The following is a 25,287-nucleotide window of genomic DNA, read 5'->3' as shown; positions in this document are numbered from 1 at the left end:
TGCATGAAGGAGTCTTTGGGCAAAGGGAATCAGAGCACAATGTCAAGATATGGGCATTCAGATTTCCCACACATAGGGCAAGTGCGGACTTGAGCTATCAACCCCAAAAATAAAAGACTTGAAACTATTTGTAGCCCAAGCTGGTGGAGAGGTTCCCACCTGTTATGATTTCTCTTCAGTAGGTCCTGGCGATGTGCCCTTAAAGAAGGGGATGTGTTTTCCAAGGGAGAGTTCTCTGGCATGCAGCAGGAGAAAAATGGAAAAGCACTTATATAAAGAAATTTGGCACAAAAAAGAGACCAAAATTCAAGTCCAATCCTGCCACATCCTATCTAGCCTTGAGATTTAATCTCTCTCAGCCTCAGCTTACTTCTCAGCATTACTGCAGCAATAGTGTTCACCTTGTATGACTTTGGGAATGATTAAATTAAAATGAGGTGAAATATATAAAGGAGTCTGTCTCTGATCTTGGGCCTTTCAGGGGCTCATAACAGATGCTAGTTCTTTCATTCCTTGGTCTCAATTGGCATATGGAAGAAAAATAAAGAACATAAATTGCTCCTTTAATCATTCCAATTTTCCCTGCTATATATTTAACTTAAGATCTAGTCTAAATTATTAATATTTACAACTAAAACAATGGTGAGTCCTTCTCTCTTCTTCAAAATTCCATAGTATATTGCCAGTTCTAGATCATTTACTAGTTCTATCATATACTTAACCTAACTGTATTCAGTTTAATTACATTATTCACCCTTATCTGATTCATATAAAAACACTTAATATAGGTTCTCTCTTTCCACCCCACCATCAGTAAAACAATGTCATCACATGCTTATCTTCGCCATGAAGAACATCCCTATTCTTCCTGCTTAATATTATACTGATCTAAGAATCTACAGTTATCAAAAGTTCTCCTGCATAGTAATAACACATAGATTTTATTTATAAAAAGCAGATTTCTGGGCCCCACTTCATATATTCTAATTAAATAGGTATGGAAAAGGAACAGAAAATGACCTTTTAAAAAAGCACTCTCACTTATTCTTATACAAGTTGTCTTGGTCACTGTGAAAGATGCCACCAGAACTGTAAGAGACCCAAAGAGCTGAAATATGCCATAGTTCCACAATTACTCTGTTCCTCAGTTTTAGAATGTAGAGTTGAATTTCTTAAAACTGAGCAAAAAATTCACATAATTATTTTAGTTGGAAGGAAACTAAGAGAAGAAAAATCTAGTCTGGCACATATTTTGCAGATGAAAAAACTGAGCCTCATAAAGGTAGACTGATGGGTACCCAAGAAGTCACAGCTAGTTTGTCTGGAAAGTTCTTACCTAAGACTGCTCCATTTTCTTGCCTACATGAGTATGGCACCTCAATGTCCACTTTTGCAATAAATATAATGTTAGGAATAATTATTTGTGTGTGTGTGTGTGTGTTTGTCAAAGGCGAAATCTTCTCTAAACAAGCTTAAGACATTAAAAATAATTAAATATTATCAATTTAAAATGCACTCTAATACTATAAATATCGGCTGCTCTGAGATAAATGTTGCTTTCAAGTAACTTATTTCACATGCCTTTTCATTGTTTTATCAACATGATGACATTATTTTTTTTTTCCTTCTTCTCGAGGAAAAGATAAAATCAAAGGGAACTATAATTTTCAACTAACTCATGTTTATCGCAGGTTAGGGTAGGTCCTTCAACAAAAATATTAGAGCAGTTCAATACATTTCTGTTTAGAGGTTCAGCTCTTTTTCTGCAAGTAAAATCTGTGTTTAGTGTTGGACTGGAAACTTGGAGGAAAACATACAGCTTTAAATTTTCTCCCACTTAGAAAAATCTGGACTCAGGTGCTTAAGTGAGGCTGAACAATTCCAAATAAATCCATTAGAAAAAAATGTTTGTAAGAAATTAAGGTGTATTCATTAAAGTATAAATTAAAGAAGAAAAACTGATTTCTGGTCACATAAATTGAGAAGAACATTCTAAAACGTGGGGGGAAAATAATGTTGAATTTTACAACATACCACAGAAATATAAAGTCCCCAACATGTAATATATGTTTTAAACAAATTCAGTAATATTTCCTAATTGCTATTCAATTATTCCAAGGACTCTAGACTTGCTCTAAGCAAAACAATCTCTTCTTCTTGCAAATGAAGTTATCTTCTCACACAGTTCATTTAATTTCTAGGAGATAAAGGTTCTTTCAAAGGTGGAAATCTATGGCAGTCCAGAAGGATTTTTGTTCCCAATCCTAACTGCAGAATTTCCTCTTTGTCCAATAAATAAAATTCTGAAAATATTCCTTTATTACTTAAGCTTTCAACTAACCTTCCTTCTTGCACTTTACTTCGGAGACCATAGAGAACAATATTCAATAGACTTTCCATTTTTTCCAAATTGAAATATCACAAGAAAATAAGTCCTATTAGGTTTGCACAATGAAGATTAAAAAACAAAAACAAAAACAAAAGCTTTACAGAGAAAGATGTCATAGCTCTGTAAAGGTTGATAGTCAAGCTCTAGAATAATTACCTGTTTCCCTTCCTCTGAATTGAATTAACCGTGAGACATGTTCAACCCTGTATCTCTGAACTCTTCATGTGAATGAGCTCCAGTTACCCACTGCAGTCACTGGCTTTATAATGGATTCTGGTTCCTTCCCTTCCCTAGCTAACTTCCTCACTCCCTCACCAGTGTTCCCTGGGATCATCTTCCAGAGAAACTATTTACACTAAATCTTTCTCAGAAGCTGCTTCCCAGGGAACCCAAATAGACAACCTCAACATCTGTCCATTCCATGTCACTGTTCTCACCCTCTTCCTCCTCACAGACAGCCATTGTGCTCCTAAGCGACTCAGGGCATTGAATGCTGGTACCAACCAAACTAAGAAGCACCCAATTCTCCATGTTCTCTCCATAACCAACATTTGCCCTTCCTGTACTCTTGCTCTTAAGACTGATTTTTGCTGAGAAACTGAATAAATAGGTTATACCATGATGTTCAGATGCAGTTTGTTTTGGTAGAAATAACACAGTAGGAAAATCAAAAGACCCTGTTTGTGGTTTATCATTCACTACTTTGGTGACCTCAGTCAAATTATTCTTGTGGTTCAAGTTTTCCATCAATGAAATGAAACCAATATCTGACACCTGTAGTGAATTGGAGTATAAAAGGCTCTGAGAATTGGAAAACTTAAGATAAACAGGACACCATTTCAAAGAAAACTCCCATCTTAGAAGTAGCCTTTAATGATGGTATAGCTTGTTTCAAAGCTCAGACCGGCAAAGGTGGAGAAGAGCCCAGGGATATAAGAGTCCTAATGCATTGCTGGTGGGAATAATAATGGGTATGTCCACTCTAAAGAGCAGCATTCTGAGAGGATTTAGTCAAATTAAGTAAATAAGTATTTATGATTAAACCATTCAAATCCTGGGTATATATCTCAGAGAAATTCTCACAAAGATCCACAAGGGAGCATATGTAAGGTTGTGCATCACAACCATACCTGATAGAGGAAAACAACCTGAAAGACCACCAATGGACAGGTGGTATGATATGTGATGAAAGCATATCTTGCAGCTGCGAAGAAACAATCCATTTGACATCTACAGAGCATTGTAAATAGAACTTAAAACCTGGGGGCTCAGTAGGTTAAGCTTCTGACTCTTGATTTTGGTTCAGGTCATGATCTCAGGGTTGTGGGATCGAGCCCCACGTCCAGCTCTGTGCTCAGCGGGGTGTCTGCTTGAGGTTCTCTCCCACTGCCCCCCTCCCTCTCTCAAATAAATAAATAAATCTTAAAAAAAATAACTTAAAAACCATGGTGATGGGTGAAAAAAGATTATAAACAATATCCTTTATGATTCTTATATATGCAGACAAAAATAATGCACATCTTCAAAACATGTAAGTAGAGACTACACATTAAACACATAAGAATGTGTGCCTACATATCATGGGAAGGAAAGACAGATTGTTATAAAAGATAATCAATCATCTAATCAACAAATACATAGGGAGAAGGACTTGTCCAAACTTAGAATGGCAGTCTGCCATGAACTGGGAAGTGTGATAAACTCCATTTTTCACACTGAAGGTGTGAAAAAATGAATGAATGAATGAATGGTTCAATAAATGGCTGGTCTTTGAGTCAGAGTATCTGGATTTGAATTCTGCCTCTACCACTTACAAAATCGATTTAATCTTTTGGAATCTCTTCTCACAAACATAAAATGTAAGTAATAATATTACCTCCCTTGCAGTCTCATTGTGAAGGTTAGGTTAAGTTCATGTGAAGCACTTGGTGTGAGGCCTGGCAGATGGCAAGAACACAGTGAGTATGAGATTATTACAAATAATATAAAAGGACGCTTCACACAATTTAGCAGGTTGAATGAGAAGTAGTGTTTGTTTGGGAGAGAGAGATGAACAGAGGGCTTGACTGAAGCTCTGCTGCTCCTCATAGATTAATGGAGACAATATGAGAGCTTTATCTTTTCAGGTGCCAATCGATGGCTGACAATAGATCGTTCCAAAAATGGCAGATGGAGAATGAGAAAGACCGGTAGCTCTTCTGTAAACAACTTTCCCTGCTTTGCCTTGAGCAGGATTATGGGGTAATGCAGCCGTGGTCTGAAAGAGCTGAGGCTCAAACAGAGCTGGCTCCGAGGGAACAAGGATTATGTGCAAGAAATAAGTAAAGGGGCCATTACCAAGGTCACCTGCTCCCAGGAGCTCACTGTCTGGAATTGCCATGGTTTCCTGATTAGTGTGTATAGCTCTAGGCTTCCCAACTGGACAGAAGGCTGTAAAAGGGAAGCCACACAGACGAGGCTAGGACTACTAGAGATGAAAGAAACAGGACATGGCCAATACGATGAGTATCGGGTATGCTGGAGGGTGGGCTCCCAGGATGGTCATCACAGTATGGGTTTGCTCTGTGGTCTTTACTGCTCCCACGATAATAAGTATGAACTGACTCTGAAGTAGCCTTCACAAGAATCATGTGACAACAAACAGAGAAACCACGATGGGAAGAACATCCCAACAATGTGATGCTCAACATCACTAGGCGGCCCCCAGGACGTAGTCTGTCCTGGTAGTGTGGAACCCAAACAGAACAGGAAACCTGTGTGAGTTATGTGAAATACCAACTTTCTCATGTTCAAGATCACCCCAAAGAACCCTTGAATATTAGCATCCCCTGAAAGCAGGCAGGGGTTCATTTTTCGAAAGTTGTTCATTTTCCTTACACACACAAAAAAATCAAATGGGAAATAAAACCTGATTCAGTAAGTAATGTATGCATTAAATAAAAGTGTTGAAAAATAGTCACAGCCATTCTTCTGTTTACCCATGATTCTTCTTTATTTGGCTGCTAAATAGAGGGGCATGTTAGTATTGCTGTCAGCTTAAAGGAAGGCATTAAAGGCTGTAACAGTGGTGCGAGAAGCTGTAGATAAAACTTTTCTACGCTGGGTGTTAGTAGGGTACTCCGATGTTAGATGCCTGCAGGACACTTTTCTCTTTTACTTCCACTTCTGCATTGCAGTTCATAAAGGGAACACTCATACTGAAAAAAAAAAATTAAACATCAAATCTAGCAAATGATTAGCACCAGCATTCCAGAAAACTTCAGCGCAGCCTGTGTTTTCAGCTTCTGCTCCAACTTCATTGCTACAAAACAAGAGAAAATAGTAGGTTGATGAGATAAATAAAACTTCAAATCTACATCTGAAAATGTATACATTAACATTTGGCGAAGAGTCTCATATAAAAAATTATTTCTAGTAGGAAATTGTTTATTTTCCCCTCAGGAGCTGTTTTCTTGTTACACAATTAGTGGCATAATAAAGACGTGCAGCTGTACCTTCACATCAGACTCTGATCTCTTGAGAGCTCAGCAGAGCAACTCTGGCCTCTTGCAAGGGGTTTGAGGGGCTGGTGCAGCCTCAGGGGACAGCATTGCCACCTCCCACCCGCAAGCCCTCACCCATCAATCACTTGGCTGCTGCCCCGCCCCTTTCCTTTAGCTGGTGACTCCACCATTCCCTAGAATGTAATCTCTCAAACAAGGAGGGAAAGTGAAGTGGGACTGGAACAAGTCCCAGCTTTTGCAAAATGCACTATTACAAAAGACCGAGACAGAGACAGCAAATGGGCCTCCTATTGTTTCTGTTGTTGTTTCAGGTACTGATTCGATTGGCTTTATAATGCTACTGTGTGGCACAGGAGTGATTTTCATAATTTTTGTATCCATCAATCTCCACATGTTCCTATTTGACAGGGTTAGACTCTCCGGAACAGAAGACAATAAACTTAACTGAGGGGCATGGGTCTTAGTAGATTATACAATTCAAGAAAGGAAGTTTCAAAGTATCAAGGGATGAGGGCAGAAGAGAAATGTAGTTCTAAAACATCACTCTGATCGAACAATGTGATGGAATGGCACTAATGGAAGGAAATGACCATAACTTTATATTTCCGGGTGCCCATGGAGCATTCCAAAATGGCAGGAGGAGAAGAGAAGAGGCCCATTGCTCTTCTGTAAACAAGTCTCCCTGCTTTGCCCTGGGCTGGATCACAGGGTGATGAAGCTGTGGTCTGGGAAACCTGACTCCAAAAGAAACAACAGCTAAGTAAAGCAGACAGGAAACCTGAGTATGGCATGGCCAGGCGGCTAAGCAGAATTGTGAAACGTGGATACATTCTGTATCACTTAGGAGAAACTAAATCTGTTAGATGAGAAGGAGGGGGTAAGAAAAAAGCTACTAAAACAAGGGGGTAGCTCCACCACTGCACTGATTTGTTTTGGCCCCAGAAAATCAGCAGTCATGAAATAAGTTAAGTTGCAGCTTTCATCATCTGGGATTCTCCGAAGCTTTAAAATAGAAGGAGGAAATGACTAAATCGCATCGCCTTTTCTTTCTAGCAAATAAAAACTACCATCTATTTGTTTTTCCTGAAAGTACCAACATTTGGTGGTGAATACTACAGGAGATTTAAAGGAATCATCATCCTTTAGCTAATGCTTATGAAGTGTTAGGTATTTTATATGCTAAGCACTTTGCAGGCATAAATGCAGATCTTCACCATTATCCCTTGATCTCATTTTACAGAGAATGAAATTGAGGCTCAAAAAGATTAAATATCATGCCCAAGCCCACAGCATTTGAAATTAAACCCTAGCCTACCCAGTGTTTTCTATTTGTTTTTGTTGGTGGGGTAGTCATTAGTCTGTCTTAGCCACCTACGAAAACCCATATAGTGTATCTGGCTTGTAAATGTTCAACTGTGTCATTGGAAGTATTTAAACAGAAGTCGTGTAAGGATACAAGTGCAGACAGGATCGTAACATTATTCAATTCAAATCCTCTGAATTCTTTTCATAGAAGATTTATAAATTATGTAAGTAATTAAGTCAGATTGAAGAGGAAGAGGTAGTTCATCCTCCGTTGCCATGCTGGCAAACTCAGCACTATTTCTCAGTTCTTCCTGAACCCACTGGCAGATCAAAGTAATGTCTGGCATCACAGGTCAGCAGCTGGTTTGAAATGATGCATCATGCTATGACAGGTAGAGTCAGAGTTTTCAATATTTTGTGAAGTTTTTAGTTTCCTTTGCCAATCTCAGTACATAAAGCGTTAAATAACTTGGGGAAAACAAAGGTCTGACATTTCAGAAAGATGAAGTTCATTAATAAAATAAATAAATAAATCCTTATGTTTCAGACTAGCCCCCTGGTAGCTAAGCCTCGGGATTTTTCTCACGCTGCCAGTTGAACAACACGCTTATTTTGGATATAAGAAAATATAAATAAGAAAGAATTTAAGACATTTTTAAAAATCATAATTTTGAAGGAACTCAAATTCTAATTTTTTTATTTTGAGTGAACTTTGGGTAATAAGTAATGTAGGGTTGTAAAACTTTAAGCCAATGTTACCGAAAGCATTTCTTAAAAGAATGTGCTGTGTAAATTTTTTATTCCCTTTTTATTCAAAACCATTCATGTATACTTTTCTCTGCCAGATGAAAGCAAAATGATCTACATATGTGCCCTTATAAGTATGAAACCAGACTTCATGTATCCAGAAAAAAGGTTATTTCCAGGAAATGTATACTCATTGCTCCCTGAAAGATTTTAAATGTATTTTGGACATTTACATAACTACTAACTTTGGTGTGAAAACACAAGATCTAGTATTAGAATTCATTTTCCAGAAGCCAGAAGCTATAAAATGTACAGTAATTAAGGGTCCTATAAAGGTAGCCTTTTAGTAATATTCCATATAGAGAAAAGTAGTATTCTCTATAGAGAATATAGGTATAATGGATGCTAAAGAGCATCCCATTGAATCTGGAGTCAAAACATTTAATATCTGGGGCGCCTGGGTGGCTCAGTCGTTAAGCGTCTGCCTTCGGCTCAGGTCATGATCCCAGGGTCCTGGGATTGAGTCCTACATTGGGTTCCCTGCTTGGCGGGAAGCCTGCTTCTCCCTCTCCCATGCTCCCTGCTTGTGTTCCCGCTCTCTCTGTCTCTCTGTTAAAAAAAAAAAAAAAAAAAAAAACACATTTAATATCTGGATGACTTGAGCTCCAAATACTTATTAGCCCTGATCTAATTTTGCTTATCTTGAAAAATTAGCACACAGAGTAATGTAAGTCCATCTAGTTCCCTGATTTCTGCTCAGCTTTACCATGACTCTCATAACAATGCAAAACCCAACAATAATCTATTGAGATGAATTCAAAGGAGAGACCCCAACTCGTCGAATCCCTACCTCTCCTATATTAGATTGAACATGGCCCTAGAAAAGAAAAATAAATGACACTTGTGCCTTTCTATTGACTTCAGAGTAAGACTTTCAGATTGCAGTTCTGCCCCTTGTCGACCAGTTGAAAGAACAAAGAGAAATTAAAAAGAAGAGGCTTCATTCTCCTTTTTGAAAATAAAGGAAGTTGGGCGTCTGGGTGGCTCAGTCAGTCCAACTCTTGGTTTCGGCTCAGGTCATGATCTCATGGGTTGCGAGATTGAGCCCTGCACTGGCTCCTTACTCAGCGGGGATTCTACTAGAAGATTCTCTCCCTCTGCTCATTCCCCCACTAAAATAAATAAATCTTTTTAAAAAAGAAAATATGGGAAGCAACTTCCCTCCCTCCTTCGTAGAGCATTCACTTTAAAAAACTTGTCATTGTAAATACATTCTCCTCCCTTGGAAATATGGAAATATATATGTATATATATATTCAACGGGCATTTTGTCAGCTTTAAGACCCAGGAATGTCTTTCTCAAAGACTTTGAGAACCCTTCCTTTGTAAGTAAATGTCCAGGTGAGACTGTACCCTTATTTCCTAGTTTCTGAGAGCCTAACTTTAGCTGATACCTGCTCCAAGTTGTAAAACTGACTCTTGTCATCAAGATAGGAAAAGTGTAATTTTGTTTGCGTAAAGCCAAATAACTAACACAGTTTCCCTAATTGCCAAGCAATTTAGAGTGAACTATATATAATAAATACTACTGTGAAATCTTCTTACTTGAGGATGAATTGAATTATTGTTTATTTTGAGAACCGTGTATATAATGGATTGTATCTGCTTGGCCATATGAAGGGTGAGATTTCTTCCCATCTTTGCAATCTCTGTGATTGTGATGATTATCACATTCTGGTTTAATGCTTATTTAATAACAAAAGTGTTTCCTTTCTCTACTATCTCTAAGAAGATGATTTCTGGGCTGGCAGAATTTTTTTAAAGTTCTATTTCCCCAAAATAGGCAGGGGGCTTACAACCCAGGAAAGTCATTTTGATGGGGTGCCAAATCTGCGCTAGGAATGGCCTTCTCTCATTGCCTCGTCTACCTGGACGCCTGAGCAGGGTGGCTATCCATTCAGGTGCTCATATTATTTGCATTTATTAGATACATTTACTCTGGCTCTCTAGCCAGTTGTCTATCAAAGCATATGAACTTTCTTTTAATCAGCAGTTAATATTATCCAGATTCTGAGTTCTTGCCTGAGATTACAACCTTGAACTCGGAAATCCAAGATTTCTCAAAGCCTGATTTTGAGAAATAACATTTATCGGAAATTGCCTCAAGGGAACAGAGTGGGCCCATTTCTCTTGATAATTTCATGTTTACCCTTGAATCAAACCAGAAAATGAGAGTGGCTTCCATGTGCAAGATACAAGACACTTATTTTCTCTGTCCTATGTTCTCATCTGGAGAATAGAGATAAAGGAACGAGACGTGTGTCCCCTAAGATTAGAACTTTAAACATCAATGGAGGTTCTGGAATTCAAAATAAAATAACCACGAAATGCTTATATGCACCACAGCAGCAAATCAGTCATAGTCACCTTGCTAGCACTATTGTTATCTTGCCAACTCTTAAATGTTTATCAAAAATCTGCAAAGAGAAGGAATGAGAAAACAGAAGAATTTGCCTAGTATGTGTTTATGGGCAGTTGGTGAATGATTAGCTCTCGAGTTGTGTTAATAGCAAGTGGATCCAAAAGGTCAGAATCAACTGCATCTAATCATGTTTTTGGAAATCAATTGACCCTCAAGTTAAAAATAAAATAGGCCCAGGACTGCATGTAGCAGGCCATGTGAAGAGCAGCAGGTCTGATTCTATCTCATTCCCCAGTATGACTTTCACAATTAAGCCTGCGTAAAGAGAAGTGGGCTATAGAATGATTGTGGATCAGAGTTGCTGAATTCACAAGATATGATCAATACAATCAGAAATAATTGTTGCTACTAGAATTTAATTTCCTCTAAGTAACTCTACTCAGAAATCATTTACCTCAGGCAGGGAGTTTGCTATAAATTAGATGGTGTTATATATACACCTACTTTGGAAATTGTTCACACCTGCTGCCTTGGTGTGAACAATTGACATGTATGAAAGTGACCTCTGAAAATCGATCAGGTCAAATCAAAATTTAGGGATGTCATCTGCTTGTATGAGGGTTCATCATTGGCCAAGTGTTTTTTAAAGTGCCATATAAAATGCTGAATAAAATATCCTTTGGAATGTAATACCCCCCACCCAACCCCCCACACTCAGCTTGCACCAAAGGCTATGCCAAGATTTTCCAAACTTGCATGGAATATCAAAGAAAACAGAAAGAAATGTTAGGTTTTACTAAGAAAATTGCAGTGAATCTCAACGTAGAACAGAGCTCTCAAAATTAACCTACCAGGTTAAGGCACATGTTAAATCTTTATCATGCTAGACAGAAATATGTGACTCAATTTTTTATTAATTCAAAGCATTCCCCGAAACAAACTTCTTTAGGATTCTCCTGTTTTACTTTCAAATTTTTGTTTCCGAGATTGAAAAACTTATTTGCTTTCCTAAACCATCAAGAAAGGAGCTAGAAATTGAAGATCTCAAGTCTTGTTGCCTATTTGTACCACCTGGAGAGATTTTCAAACAACCAAAGCCTTTGCCCCCTTCGGAGATCTTGACTAAGTTTGCCTGGAGTGAAACCCTGCTACTGGGGCTTTTAAAAACTCCCAGTGGATTCTACTGTTCAGCCAGAGTTGAGAACACATTAAGAGCCTGTGCTCTTAAGAACTCGACCATACTCTGTCCAGTTCTCTATCCAAATCTCTAGCTACACTACCTAAATCTTTCTTTTTTTTTTTTTTTTTAAAGATTTTACTTATTTATTCGAGAGAGAGTGAGAGAGCACAAGCAGGGGGAGCCGCAGAGGGAGAGGGAGAAGCAGGCTCCCCGCTGAGCAAGGAGCCCGATGCGGGACTCGACCCCAGGACCCCGGGACCATGACCTGAGCCGAAAGCAGCTACATATTTGTATGAAAATCAGAGGCTACATTTCAGCTGGCATGTTTTTGCCTACATGCTACCTGACGTAAGCAGAATTTACCAGGGGATCAGAGGCAGGGCTCCGTGAGTTCAGCAGACATTCCCCAGTGAGCTGAAATGGAGACACCAGGAGATCTGGGGTCTCTGATTCACAAGACCCACCATAAGTATTATGGACACCCTTTGACCATCAAGAGAAGACAACAGGGTTTCACATATGAATCCAGGGTGGAAATCTCAAAGATAGACACTGGGGAGCTGGTTTGTGATCAAAGTGCTACACACATGGGTACCTCTAAAACCACCTTCCACATTATGAAGCAAGAATTTACTTACCTATCAGTTACTTCTGAACACCATGAAGTGGGCCAGTTAGTTTTATTTCTTTTTAAAGGAGATAAAAGCATGATCTTATTAATATTTTTTAAAATAAGATTTATTTCTACAATCTAATACCACATGGAAATGGATAACTGCATCTCTAATTGTATCTTACATTTACCTCTTTGGAATCAAGAGTTTCATGTTCAGGAATAGCCACCATTGGATGACTCAGCTTCACAGAAAAGATGCCCAGGATGACATTGGGGGGTAGAAGTGAGGAGAAATAAATGTTTACATTTCACTTAAATAAACAATGATATACGTATATTATTACTGATCACAGTAGATTCTTCCAAGTGTAAATATTTGATTTGAACTGATTTGTTATTAAAACAAGGGAAGATATTCTTGACGTGGAAAAAAAAATTGGCAATGGTGAATTCTTTGAGCATAAGAACACATCTTATGTATCATTGTATCCCACATAAACTCTGACAGTGTCTGGCATATAGTATAGACACTTATTAATTGTTTATTGATTGAATGAATTGTTAAAACACACTGACAGATTTCACAGGGAGGAAATGAGCTATATTTATGTCTCAGCCCTCACAATAGGCCTCAAACTGAAAAGCTCCAAAGCAAAAGAAACAAATCATGCTTAGACCCACAGTAAATGCAGATGTTCCTACAGATAGTAAATGCTTACCTGGAATAAAAACATTGTTCATTACTGCAAACAGTAATAATCTCAACATACAAGGACTTCATAAACATTGTAATCTTATAGGATATGTTGTTATAATGTAGTTTATAACACAGTGACTTTTTCACAGAAAAGAGTTTTTGTGCTTCTATAGGAATTTGATTATTGCATTGGTCATCCGAGCATTAGACATATACTTAAACCTATTAAGATAGAAGAAATACATAGATAATGCAAGAAAGAGAGAGAGGCAGAATGAGGGACCCACGCACATGGAGAGCAGGGGAGAGCTATCATTCATAATAAATCTACTTGCCCCTCTCGTTTGCCATCTCTCCTCATTCCAACGTCAGGGTTGTGCCAAGAACATTCCTTGTTTTGTTATTGTCCTGGGCAAATCAGGAGTATGAAAATAATTGCCCAGCTTTCACTCTCAGGCAGGTCCTGATGTGATCAGTAACTCAGTAGAAGAGCGCCTACTTCCTAATCCTCCAGTAAAACTCAGCAATCTGGCCTCGGCCCCAGGACCATGATAGTTTTGGCTGCTGGGAAGGCCAAAGAGGTCCTTTTTCACCTTTCCTCAGGCTTCCCTCCCTCTGTGCCAGCGGATTTTCAAGAATGGAGCCTGTTTTTACCTAAAGTTACAGTTTCACTAAATCCCAAACATTACACTCTGTTCCCAACTATGAAGTCCCCTGGGTATCATAACATCAGGATTCCTGGCTGCCTGAGGCCATTGCTTTAAATAGAAGCATGATCTGGCCCCAGAGCCAACTGGAGATCTAAATAGCATTCCAGAAATCAGCCGGAAGTGTTTACTTTCTCTTGTTCTTCAGGGTCTCCTGAGATCCTCAGCATGGCTCAGGACTGGACCCTATGTACCATTTCAAACCTTAGACCCAGGTAATTGGTCCTGGAGGCAGCAGACTCTTTAGCATACCTAGGCTATGCAGTAGTAATTATATAAATCATCAGAGTTTGCACAATGTCAAATTTTCACTCTCCTAGTCTCCTAAAATAGAATAGGATAAAGATCCTAAAATTTAAAATGTTGGAACTCTTCCAATAAGATGTTTAGCTAAGACTAGAAAAGTGATGGAGCAATTATGTAATACCTATTTTTACATTCCATTCCTTCTTTCCAATATAGGTACTCACTCATTTAAATCCATTTCATTTTAATCTTGAATTTCAAAAACTATGTGTTAATGGCCCTAATCAACAAAAGAGAACAGAAAATGACTAATCCTGATTAATTGGTAATCCCCAAATCATTTATGTTTGGCTTTGGAATACTTTCTTCTATTTATGATTTTTTTTATCATGGTGGGCTTGCCTTTGTATTATCCTCAAACTGACGGAAAATGTAAAATAAAATGTGGTATTAATACCTTTGAAGGGTAACAGATTTAGCCATAATAATCATGTACTCGCATGACACATTCATCACATGTATTTGTTTCGTTTTCACAACAATCTGGTGAGGTAAGCACTAGTATTACCCTGTTTCACAGATGAGGAAACCAAAGCACAGAGAGGCAGAATGACTTATTTCAGGTCTGGAACTAGTATGTGGCAGAGCCATGACTGGAATCCAGATGAAAATTCGACACACCGTGCTTTCAAAGCAAGGATGAAGTGGTAATATGCCAGGAAGGTACTCAGGAGACAGGATGGGGGGCAAAGGGAAGGGAGTGCTGTGTGCCATTTCATAAAAGGAAGAGCCATGGATTAAAGGCATGAGTGCCCCATTCAGAGGCCAGAAGCAGTCAGGAGTGCCTGGTGTGGCTATGAAGGGCCATATTGGAGACATAATACAATGGAATTTATGTGTCAGATAAGGAGTCTGGCTTCATTCTCCAGGCAATGAGAAACCACGGAAGTACTTTAAGCAAGAAAAGGGGCATGTGTGATCAGATTTTCATTTCAAAAAATGTCTATGTGGCTGATATGCAAAATACGGAAGGCGGGGGAGAGGGGAGGCGCTTGGAAGATTTAAGTAATCTGAGGGAGAGAATGAAGAAGAAGGTTTAGACTAAAGCATTGCCTTAGAGTATGGAATAGACTCAAGATTTTCCTGGGTGACTCTAGACCCCCTACTCTCTAGGATGAGTGAGGAAGCATCAAGTAGACATGTCGATATGTTACTGATTAGGGAAGACACACTGAAGCACTGGAGAGAAATAATGCTGAATGCTGATATCTCTGCTGAATGGAGAGATTTTGTAGTGCGGGAGGCCTAGAGATGCTAGGTGCGGGGGGCGGGGTGGCATTCCATAAAACATGGTTTGAAAATCTTCTCACAATCAGAATGGAGACAGGGACATTAAAACATTAAAATAAATTCTGCAGGGGCACCTGGCTGGCTCAGTCAGTATAGCAAACAACTCTTGATCTCAGGGTCTAAGTTCAAACCCCATGTTGGGCATTGAGCCTACTTATAAAAATAAAATAAAATAAAATATTCTAAATAGGTGAGTGGTGTGCTATCCAGAGAGTAGGTGTACACTGAAGGCCAGATTCATCCAAGCCTGTTTACTTGGTCATAAGTGTTCTATAAAGCAAATTACTATTATGTCTCAAAACACACACACACACACACACACACACACACACACACACGAAAAGTTACTAATTTTATCATCAGAACACTATTCATAGGAGGATCAGTGAAATAGAAAGCTCAGATGAAATGAGACAAAACATACTTTTATCCTGGATGGAAACTCATGTCCTGGATATTGTATACCAGATTAATTGGACCTTCATTCACTCACTAGTGTGGGATAATCAACAAGTGGTATTTGAATAAAATGTTCAGTTGATTTTTATTACGCTCTTGATCACAGCTGCCACCAAACTCATATAAAGCCTTGTGAAGTGTTTGTTACCAGTGTGGCTTTCTCATAAATGTCACTGCTTCTCCCAAGGTAACGTGAACTTGTCTAACAAAGACAGATAAATGCCCTCAAACCAACTGGAGAAATGAGAACCCCGACAACTAGAAAAAAAAGAAAATATGCAAAATGTGGTTGAATCACTTCATTAAGTCTTGACTCTACACGAGAAATGGAATTCAAAGCTCTAGCTTTGGTGAAGGAGCTCTCCCTCCTGCACAAAGATGAAGTAGGTTTTCTTGTCTGCCAGAAATCATGAAGCTGAGAAAGTGTTGCAAGAAATGTTAACATTTTAAAATCACCAAGGGTGCTACAAATGCTATTCAGAATTCAGCTCTTTGGAGGGCGCCTGGGTGGCTCAGTTGGTTAAGCATCTGCCTTCAGCTCGGGTCATGATCCCAGGGTGCTGGGATTGAGCCCAGCTTCGGGCTCTCAGCTTGGTGGGGAGTCTGCTTGTCCCTCTCCCTTTGCCCCTCCTCTCTCTCTCTCTTTCAAATAAATAAAATATTTAAAAAAAGGATTTAGTCCTTTGGAATTGCTTTTTGGCTGAACCACACTCCATTTGTCTTTGGTAAGCTGTACCTTGTACTTCTGTTGCCCCATCTAGACTTGTGAACCACTCCAGCTACAATGCAACCTTCCTAAGAACACCTCTCGAAAATAGATGTGACAAACTGTTGTAGCACTATCAACATAAAATCATGTATTTCATAAATATGATATTGCCATCAGGAGAGCGTAAGCCTTTGGAAGTCATGTGGATTATGTGTTTTTCATTTTAAGGTCCTCGGCACCTGGCACGGGACCCACTCAGCGCCGAGTCCAACTAAATGATCACTGGGTAAAGAGATGAATGAAAGAAAGAATGAATGAGATGGCTAAAGGAAAGAGGATTTTCTGGCCTGCAAGATTAAAGAATTCTGAATTAGTGAGCAATTAGGACTTGTTACTGCATTCCTAAAAATGTCCTCATTTATATACCAGGGGCCTTGGAACTAGAACTATCACACACGTGTGTTCTGTTTGACCCTTGCAATTCTTTTGCCTGAAAGGGAACTGAATTTAATTGTCCGTGTTGGAGGCTACAACTCTCCATGCAGGTCCGTGTTTCTGGTTGCTCTTGAACGGCCTAAAGGTCTTACAACACCGGGCCTGCCAACATCTAGATCTGTAGAGCCACCTGGCTGTGTTCGATGAAGCTGAAGGTCTTCACGTCAACACAGTCCCCACCATCCTGCTAAGAGGAGACCAAGGGTCAGAAGTCACCTGTTACCATGCTTCTACCTACATAACTGGCTTGCTTCATTCATTTTGGGGATCTGCCTGGGCAAAGAAAGCATTTGAGTTCTTAATCCCTCATTTATAACATATCCCAGTGCACAGGAAACACCTGGGGAGTCTTATCATCTTTACATTCTGACACAGTAGGTCTGGAGAGGGCCCTAGACCCTGCATTTCTAAGTGGCTCCCAGCTGATGCCAACGCTACCACAGGTTGAGTAAGGAGGCCACAGCCAACATTTTTGTATGAACTGAGGGATAGATAGTTTTCAAATATTTATCTACTCACAACTGAAATTAACCATATTCAAAATGTCCTAATCAATTAGGCTGTATTACAGTCATATAATTACATAATTTACCACAGATCTTTTTAATTAAGTACCTACTAGTGTGCCCGACATGTTGCTAGATGTTAGGGATATAAAGGTGAAAAAAAGACATTGTCCCTGCCCTTGGAGACCACAGAGCAGTGGGAGAGACAGATCTTAATGACTTAATCAGGAATATAGAGAAAAAAAACACGAAATAATGTGTTAGGAAGTAAGAGACCAGAGGGCTGTGAGGGTTCAAAACAGAAATCTGACCTGGTCTAGAAGGATGAAGGAAATCTCTTTCCAAGAGACTGAATCTAAAGGATAAGTGTCCTCGTAGGGAGAAGGGGTATAGAGAGTGAATACGGGGTTAACAGCTGAAAAGAGATTACTCACAGGCTGAAGGGAAGAGAGGGAGAAAATTCAGAGTGCATGGGCACAGTGAGTCGGAGAACGTCAGGAACTGAGGCTAGGCAGCTCCACTTAGGATGGAAAAGAGGAAGCCCTTCCAAATGCGTGTTAAGTGAATGAAGACTATTCAACACAGGTTTGTCTCATTTCCCGTAAAGACTTCCAGCTGCTGGAGGTTCGGGCCCATCATACCCTAGTCATTATGCACCAAACACTAACTGATCGACTTCATTGCTCAAGAGTCTATGCCTTGTACAAAACGGGCAGTGCTCCAAGTTTTCCCTTACTGAGGGCAGTTGTGCTATGAGGAAAAACCTGCTCTCAGTGACAGGCAGAAACACGCTACTCCTACCCCTATGTCTTAAAGAATTCATCTGCATTAGCCTAAAATATTTTTTAAAATTCCAAAACATCTGTAGTTTAAATATGTAGTATTAGAATTTAAAGTTGCAGCATCTATTTTTGCCCAAAGGTTTTAAAAATTTGCCCATGCCAGGGGCACCTGGGTGGCTCAAGTGGTTGAGCATCACTCAGGCTCTTGGTTTTGACTCAGGTCATGATCTTGGGGATCTTAAGATCGAGCCCCACATGGGGTTCCACACTCACCTTGGGGTCTGCTCGAGATTCTTTCCTCCTCCCTCTCCCTTCTCCTGTTCCTCCCCCTCCCCATGCTCGCACAGGCTCACTTGCACTCTCTCTCTTTGAAATAAATAAAATCTTAAAAAAAAAAAAAAAATTCCCCTTGCCAGGGGTGCCTGGCTGGCTCAGTCAGTAGGGTGTGTGACTCTTGATCTCAGAGTAATAATAAGTTCAAGCCCGGAGCTCAAGCCTCTATTGGGTGTACAGATTACTTAAGTCCTAATTTTTTTTTTTTTTTTTTTTTTTTTTGCTTATGCCATTAACTGCCTGTGTGACTTAGGGAACATCACTTTGTCTCTGGGCTTGGTTTCCTCATCTTTAAAATCTGGGCCCTAAGTGGATGAGTTCCAGTACCTCCTCTACTTGGATAACTTGGTGAGTGTGTGTAAGCACAACCTCTGTTGATTGATAAATGATGCTGTCTCAGACAAAAAGTTCGTTTTGGAATCCCCTTCATTTTTGGAATCTCCTGAAGCACAGCTGAGGTAGAAGTTGTGCCTCTAGTGATGGTAAAAATGAACTCTCCATAAAAAAAAAAAAAAGAACTCTCCATAGACTCTTACCTGGAATCCTTAATATCAGTTTTTAACAGTGACACTTGCCCCTTGCATGAGCTTTTATAAACACTATTAAGTTTCACAACATCCCTTCCTGTGTTCCCTCAGTATCATCACAAACTCAGCTGGAATTTGATAAACCCAGAGAAACTTGCCATTAAGTGCTGATCATTAATGTCATTATATTGGAGTCTAAGTACCAGTAAGTCTGATACCACTCTAATACCAGTAAGAAAACAAGAATTTTCTGCTCTGATCTTTGTAATGAGTCTTTTGAGATCTGGTTGAACATTTCCAAATTATACTATTTTTACTCTTGGTCTTTTCTCTTTCATCCCAGGAGGCATAGACTTGGGACAGTTAGAATTCCTTCCTCTAAAGACCACTTTCTAAAGGGCAGCTTAATGGAATTTTTTTTTTTCTCATCTACTCTGTGTTCAGCCTGTTTTGAAAACAAGTACCACATCCTTGTGCTTATCCACATTTTTCATCTAGAGTTGCTTCTTTCTCACCTGGAAAACCACTTCCCTGAGGGGATTAACTACATCATTCACTTTTTGCATTGCACAGCTCCCAGGTTGTAATGAAAATGGAACGAGATCTATATTCCAACACCATTTTTGTACTCAAATTCCAGAAACTGAAATTGGAATTGACAAGGAAGCATATTTGTTCTCTGTCTTTCCTCTATCCTTCAAGGACACGATTAGTTGCTTGGTACTACAGGCAAAACATCGCTTTCAATTGTGTCAATATCATACTAACACTAATACAATCATAAAATGAATGTCTCTTTCTTCACAGAAGACAGTGGTGGTGAAGTATTTTTCTCCCCCTGTTCTTTCTTTTCTATAGAATATAAGGGCTATTAGCTCTTTTATCCCAATGGGACATATAATAGAAAATAAACAGCTCTGTATTAAGACTCAGCCTGGTAAATATTTTTTTTTCCAGTTCCTGTCCTGCTTTAGTCTCATCCCAGCTGTTCCTAATTTGCAACCAGTTATCCCAAGTTGCAAGAAACCTATCCCAGAACCCAGGAGCGTGTCCACAGATGTCAGTCAGCGTATTACAAAAATTTGGAAAAGTGTTTCTTAAGAGGAGGAACAGGCACAAATGTGATGGGGCCAATCTGTGTTCCCCCAGACCTCCAGAGAACCCCTACCAGACCCCATTCTGCTCTGCCCTAACACTACACTCCCAGTAGCATCTTTGAGAATGTAAGGAGGGGAGGTTGAAGAGGGAGAAGTTGTGTAAATGATTACTCGGCAGATGAGCTGAGGGCCGTCTGACTATAAGACTCAGGAAAGTAAGAATCCCTTTCAGAATCCCTCGGGAATGGTTGGGATCTAAGACCAAGCTGCAGTAGGCACTGCAGGATCAGAGAGCTGGGGCAAGATGGTGGGTAGGCAGCGGGTGTGCTGACAGTTTAAAGGTGTATGGCAGACGTGGTGAGAGCGTTAGGAAGGACTCACACCGTTCACAAACTGTAGTGTGAAACAATGTATGGAAAGATGGAGGAACGGGGTCCAACACAAGGAGGTGGGGCAGACAGGCTACATACAGGAGGCAGCCCTCCACTTAAAATCTCCTCTCTGGTTAATCTGTCTTCTTATACTCCTTGCCAAGTTCCTGACAGAACCACATCCTAACAATCATGGTAATTTTTATTTAAACCTCAAACCATAATAGGTGTAGTATTTACTAAGTGTAGAAGCCCATAGAAAACCCCTATGTTACGTTATGTTACGTTATGTTATGTTATGTTATGTTATGTTATGTTATGTTATTAGTAGGTTTCAGCCATTCCAAAGACTGAGATATTTTGAAAATTAAGATAAAAATACTTACAATGCTACCAAATTTGTCTAAGATTTTTATCACCTGGAATTGGATAAACTGTTGAATAGTCATTGAAACATTGAAGCATAAAATATATTCTCAGGCATATGAGGCCTCAGAGTATTTGCCAAATAAGAACTGCCTTAAAAAACCTTCTTGGTTCAAGGACTCAAATAAGAAAAAAAAAAAAAAAAAAAAAACGCAAGAAGATATGGCAAGAAATACAGGAAGGTAGGGTAATAAAACACTTTGAGTAAGGATGGTGTCTCCATGAAGGAAAATCTAGAATAGGGTACATCAACATGATGAGAGGTCATGGAAGGGGCCAAGTGGACTTGTCTTCCTAGAAGATTTAGACACTGATAGGGGTATATGAACATGAATGTGGACTCCAGGCTAAAGGCAATCATAACAAAATAAAATGAATCCCTTTTAGGGGCGCCCGGGTGGCTCAGTTGTTAAGCGTCTGCCTTCGGCTCAGGTCATGATCCTGGGGTCCTGGGATCGAGCCCCGCATCAGGCGCCCTGCTCCGCGGGAAGCCTGCTTCTCCCTCTTCCGCTCCCCCTGCTTGTGTTCCCTCTCTCCCTGTGTCTCTCTCTGTCAAATAAATAAATAAATTCTTAAAAAAAAAATGAATGAATCACTTCTAAACTAGTGAACTAAAGCCATATCTCTTGGGTGGAAAACTAGAAAGAAGAGATAAGAAATTAGAGTAATGGAAAACATAAAATAACATGACAGTATTAAGGTCATGTAATGAGATAATCTCACACATTAAGTCTCTTTAGGTACCATTAAAAATCAAGATCAGAGATCATATGGTCGAGAAAAGATACATACACAAGAAGACATAAAAGCTGAAAATAAAAGGAGGAAAAGATTTACCTATCCGATATGAGCCAATATAAAACTGGAATAGTAATGTTATTATCTTTAAAAATAGACCTTAAGAAAAAAAAATTACAAGGGACAAGAAAAGACATTATATACTAGTAAAAAATAAGTCAATGAACAGAAAGATATGGCCATCATAAACATATATCCTTTTTAAAAAATACATTTATTTATTTGAGAGGGGGGAGGGGCGGAGGGAGAGAGAGAATCTCAAGCAGACTCCCTGCTGAGCACAGAGCCCAACATGGGTTTGATTCCACAACCCCAAGATCATGACCTGAGCCAAAATCAAAAGCCAGACGCTTAACCAACTGAGCCACCCAGGGACCCCAAACATATACTCTTAGTAATACAAAGTATTGAGGTTAGTGGTTGACCTCTAATTCTTTGAGAGTAAAGGAGAGGTCTTATACTTCATCTTAATGCCTCAACAGAACTAAGATAGTGTTTTAACCAACCTGAGGAGGGTTCCAACCCCACAGTCATTTCTTCCGCAAAAGATTTCTATTTGATTCACAGAACATATGGAACATATGGCTTATTGAGGGCAAATGGGTATTATTATTTCATGGCTGTAAATGAAATGTCTGAGTTGTATCAAATCAGTCACACATGGGTAAACTTCAACAAATTTAAAAATGTGAAAAACTGTTTTGCTCATTTTAGTGAAAGGAGTAAAACAGTGGTTATATTAAGCAAGATGAAACCACATAGGAACATTCTGTCCTGAAGTTTCAAAATAAGACTCCTTCACTATGTAAATACCACATGGTATATATGGCTTTTGTTACACTGAATAAGTAAAAGGATAACAAAATAAAGCAATGAGACAAGCAAGTAGGCTGAACTATATAAAACTGATAAAACTTATGTTTTTATAGGTCAAGAACCATTGACTAATTTGAATAATAACTGTTGAATAATGGTGATTTCATGTGGATCAACCTCATACAAAAGACATTTTAAAAAAAATCATAGCATTAAAGGATGTTTAGATAAACAACTGTGCTCAAAGGTAAACATATGTATGTTTATAAATACATACATATATACATATATATATAAACACACACGCTTATATATACATACATATAAAGAGAGACTCAATTTACAAGGACTCAATTTACATAGATGAATGCCTCCATCAGGGTTTTTATTATAGTTCTGGGCCGACAGCTGCCTCCTTCTACAGACCATTGCCCTCAGCTGAGGAGAACATCCTGAACTGAGTTTCTTGATGCTCTCCCACATCAGGGCCCACAACCAAAGACTGACTGACGGGGCTACCAAAAGTCAGCACCTTTTCCTCAAGGGTGGATAACTTTACAACTTACGCTCCCTTCTCCCCTGTGAATTAGGACAAGGCTGACTGCTACCTGGGAACAGGTTTGCTCTGCTCTTGGCCCTTTTCAATTAGTGTTCACTCCTCTCATAGAAAGTTTTTCTGAAGAACACGCCCTCAATAAATCACAAACACCTGAATCCTTGTCTCAGGCTCTGCTTCCAAAGAACCTGATCTAGATACCATGCACTAGGGAAGGGACAGGGGGAGGCTGAGTGCTGTGAAATACAAGCTCATTTTTCCTTTGTGCCTCCCTCTGAACAAGGTGCAAACTGATGGCCGTTTATTTTCTTTATGCCTATAAAAGCACAAGCATGGGCAATAAATTCTAAGGGGCCAGCATGTTATTTTACAAGAGCTTTAAAAATCCTCGTTCTCCAAGTATACTTTTCTTCACTAAAAAAATGCCATCCAGCCTGCCTCCTTCTGCACATTTCTTTCCAATTAGCAAATTCGTAATTTTGCAGATGATCTTATTAAAAGTGTTATAATGAAAAATTTCAGCTAGGTGACAACAAATGAGCTCAGGGACAGGAATATAAAAATTGATTGTTCTCGGTTTCCTGGAAGAAATCTAAAAGTCAGCTGTTCGTGATTACATTAAGTACATTTTAAGAATGATGACTGGCAATTAGATAACCTGAAACACGCCTGGTTTCAAATGCCAGCTCCCCCCCTCCGTCATTAAGGCATCTATTGTGTTGAAATGTTCTTTTTGCCCTCTAGTGGAGAACCTAACAAAGCATGATTGATACTTCAGTTTTCAGAATTGCTTCTCTTAAAAATATCTACTCACCGGCATTCGTTTTTTTAATATCAAAAGCCCAATTAATTTGCATTTACCCATTTTGAACAGAACGTTCTTTATGAACATATTATACAAATCATCCATTCTGAAAACAATTTGGCATAGGTAAACAGTGCCCCTGTTTTGGTTTCCCGAAAAATCTAAAAACATTAAAAACCAATTCTGAGTTGGCTTTTTCTCCTATTCCACCCACCTCAAAGGTTTTCTATTCTACAGTACCTGAACAGTTATCCAATTCCCATGAACTCCCAAAGTTGTCAGAAAAGTTTCGGAATTGAGAGCCAGGTGGTTTATCTCTGTGATGATAGAAAATAAATTACCTTGGTTTATTCATGCAGAAGGATTTCTAATTATGTCGATGGAACAAAAACAGATATTATTAATGAAGAGGAGAAAAGGAAGTTTTGAGTCCAAAATTCAAGATGACTTCTTTCAGTAAATGTGGTTGCCAGTCTGTCAAAGTGTTAGACGTCCGGTGGTTCTCTTAACCACTAACCTTTGGAACCGTGGCCGCAGAAAATGGCTGCAGCCTGGGGTTGCAAGGTGAGGAGCACTGTGGGCTTCACGATGAACCCAGGCTCTTCCCCGTAACTCACACCGTGCTCTTGGGTGTGTCACTTTGCATCGTCAGTCTCCAGTTTCCTCATCTGTCGACTGAAGGAAGTCGGATGACCTCAGTGCGGTTAGCTCCAGTCCTGGCCTATAAGGCATTGTTGTTGGACCAGACACAAGTCTGTGATTCCAGGATGGTGGTGGTTGGCGAAGGTGGTGAGGCTATTTCTTTGATTTTAAGCACCAGCTTTGAAGCTAGTTTGCTGGAATCACGGACAAATTATTTACACTCTCTGAGCCTCAGTTTCTTTGTGAAATAAAGGGATTAAAACCTACCTTCGACTGTTTTGAAATGTAAATAAAATGCAGTCTGTGAAGTGAGCGGCATGTTACTTGTGACAACATGGTTGGATCTAGAGGGTATAATTCTAAGTGAAATTAGTTGGAGAAAGACAAATACTGTATGACTTCACTCATATGTGGAATTTAACACACAATACAAAGAAAAGAAGAGACAAACAAAAAACCCAGACTCCCAGAATTAGAGAACGGGTGGTCGCTGGAGGGGAGGTTGGTGGGGGATGGGTGAAACAGGTGAAGGGGATTAAGAGTCCACTTAACCATGAGGAGCACCGAGCAGTGTATAGAATTGTTGAATCACGATAGTGTACACCTGAAACTAATACAACACTGCTAATCATACCAGAATTTAAAAAAATACATTTTAAAAATTAAATTTAAAAAGTAATAAAAATAAACTGGAATGTTTGCCGACTTTTTCCAAATATGAATTTCTTTCTTACAAAATTTCCGTGACCCCTCAACTCACACCCTGCTTTCTTCTCACAAATCCAGCTAACCCAGGCGCCCCA

The 25,287-nt window shown here is 39.3% G+C and overlaps 1 protein-coding gene across 11 annotated transcripts in view; it reads right to left on the bottom strand.

Annotated features, from left to right (window-relative positions):
- Window positions 1-5,371: 5,371 nt before the first annotated feature.
- Window positions 5,372-25,287, bottom strand: part of MLIP (muscular LMNA interacting protein) — a 252,003-nt gene continuing 232,087 nt past the window's right edge. For 8 of the 11 annotated variants that reach the window (XM_073905111.1, XM_073905112.1, XM_073905117.1 and 5 more), the window contains 2 exons: window positions 12,351-12,404; window positions 5,372-5,690 (listed from right to left, as the gene is read on the bottom strand). In XM_073905111.1, coding sequence (XP_073761212.1) covers window positions 5,685-5,690; window positions 12,351-12,404 — 60 coding nt within the window. In that variant the 3' untranslated portion in view covers window positions 5,372-5,684. Of the gene's footprint in view, window positions 5,691-12,350; window positions 12,405-24,082; window positions 24,160-25,287 lie in introns of all 11 variants that reach the window. The other 3 variants (XM_073905119.1, XM_073905115.1, XR_012381939.1) reach the window with 2 other exon arrangements.

This window comes from Callorhinus ursinus, unplaced genomic scaffold (genome assembly GCF_003265705.2).
Source record: "Callorhinus ursinus isolate GAN/ISIS: 27379988/994484 unplaced genomic scaffold, GSC_fseal_2.0 scaffold22, whole genome shotgun sequence".
In the NCBI taxonomy this organism is placed as follows: domain Eukaryota; kingdom Metazoa; phylum Chordata; class Mammalia; order Carnivora; family Otariidae; genus Callorhinus; species Callorhinus ursinus.
The sequence above is the reverse complement of the archived record's forward strand: the minus strand, read 5'-3'. Positions and strand labels throughout refer to the sequence as shown.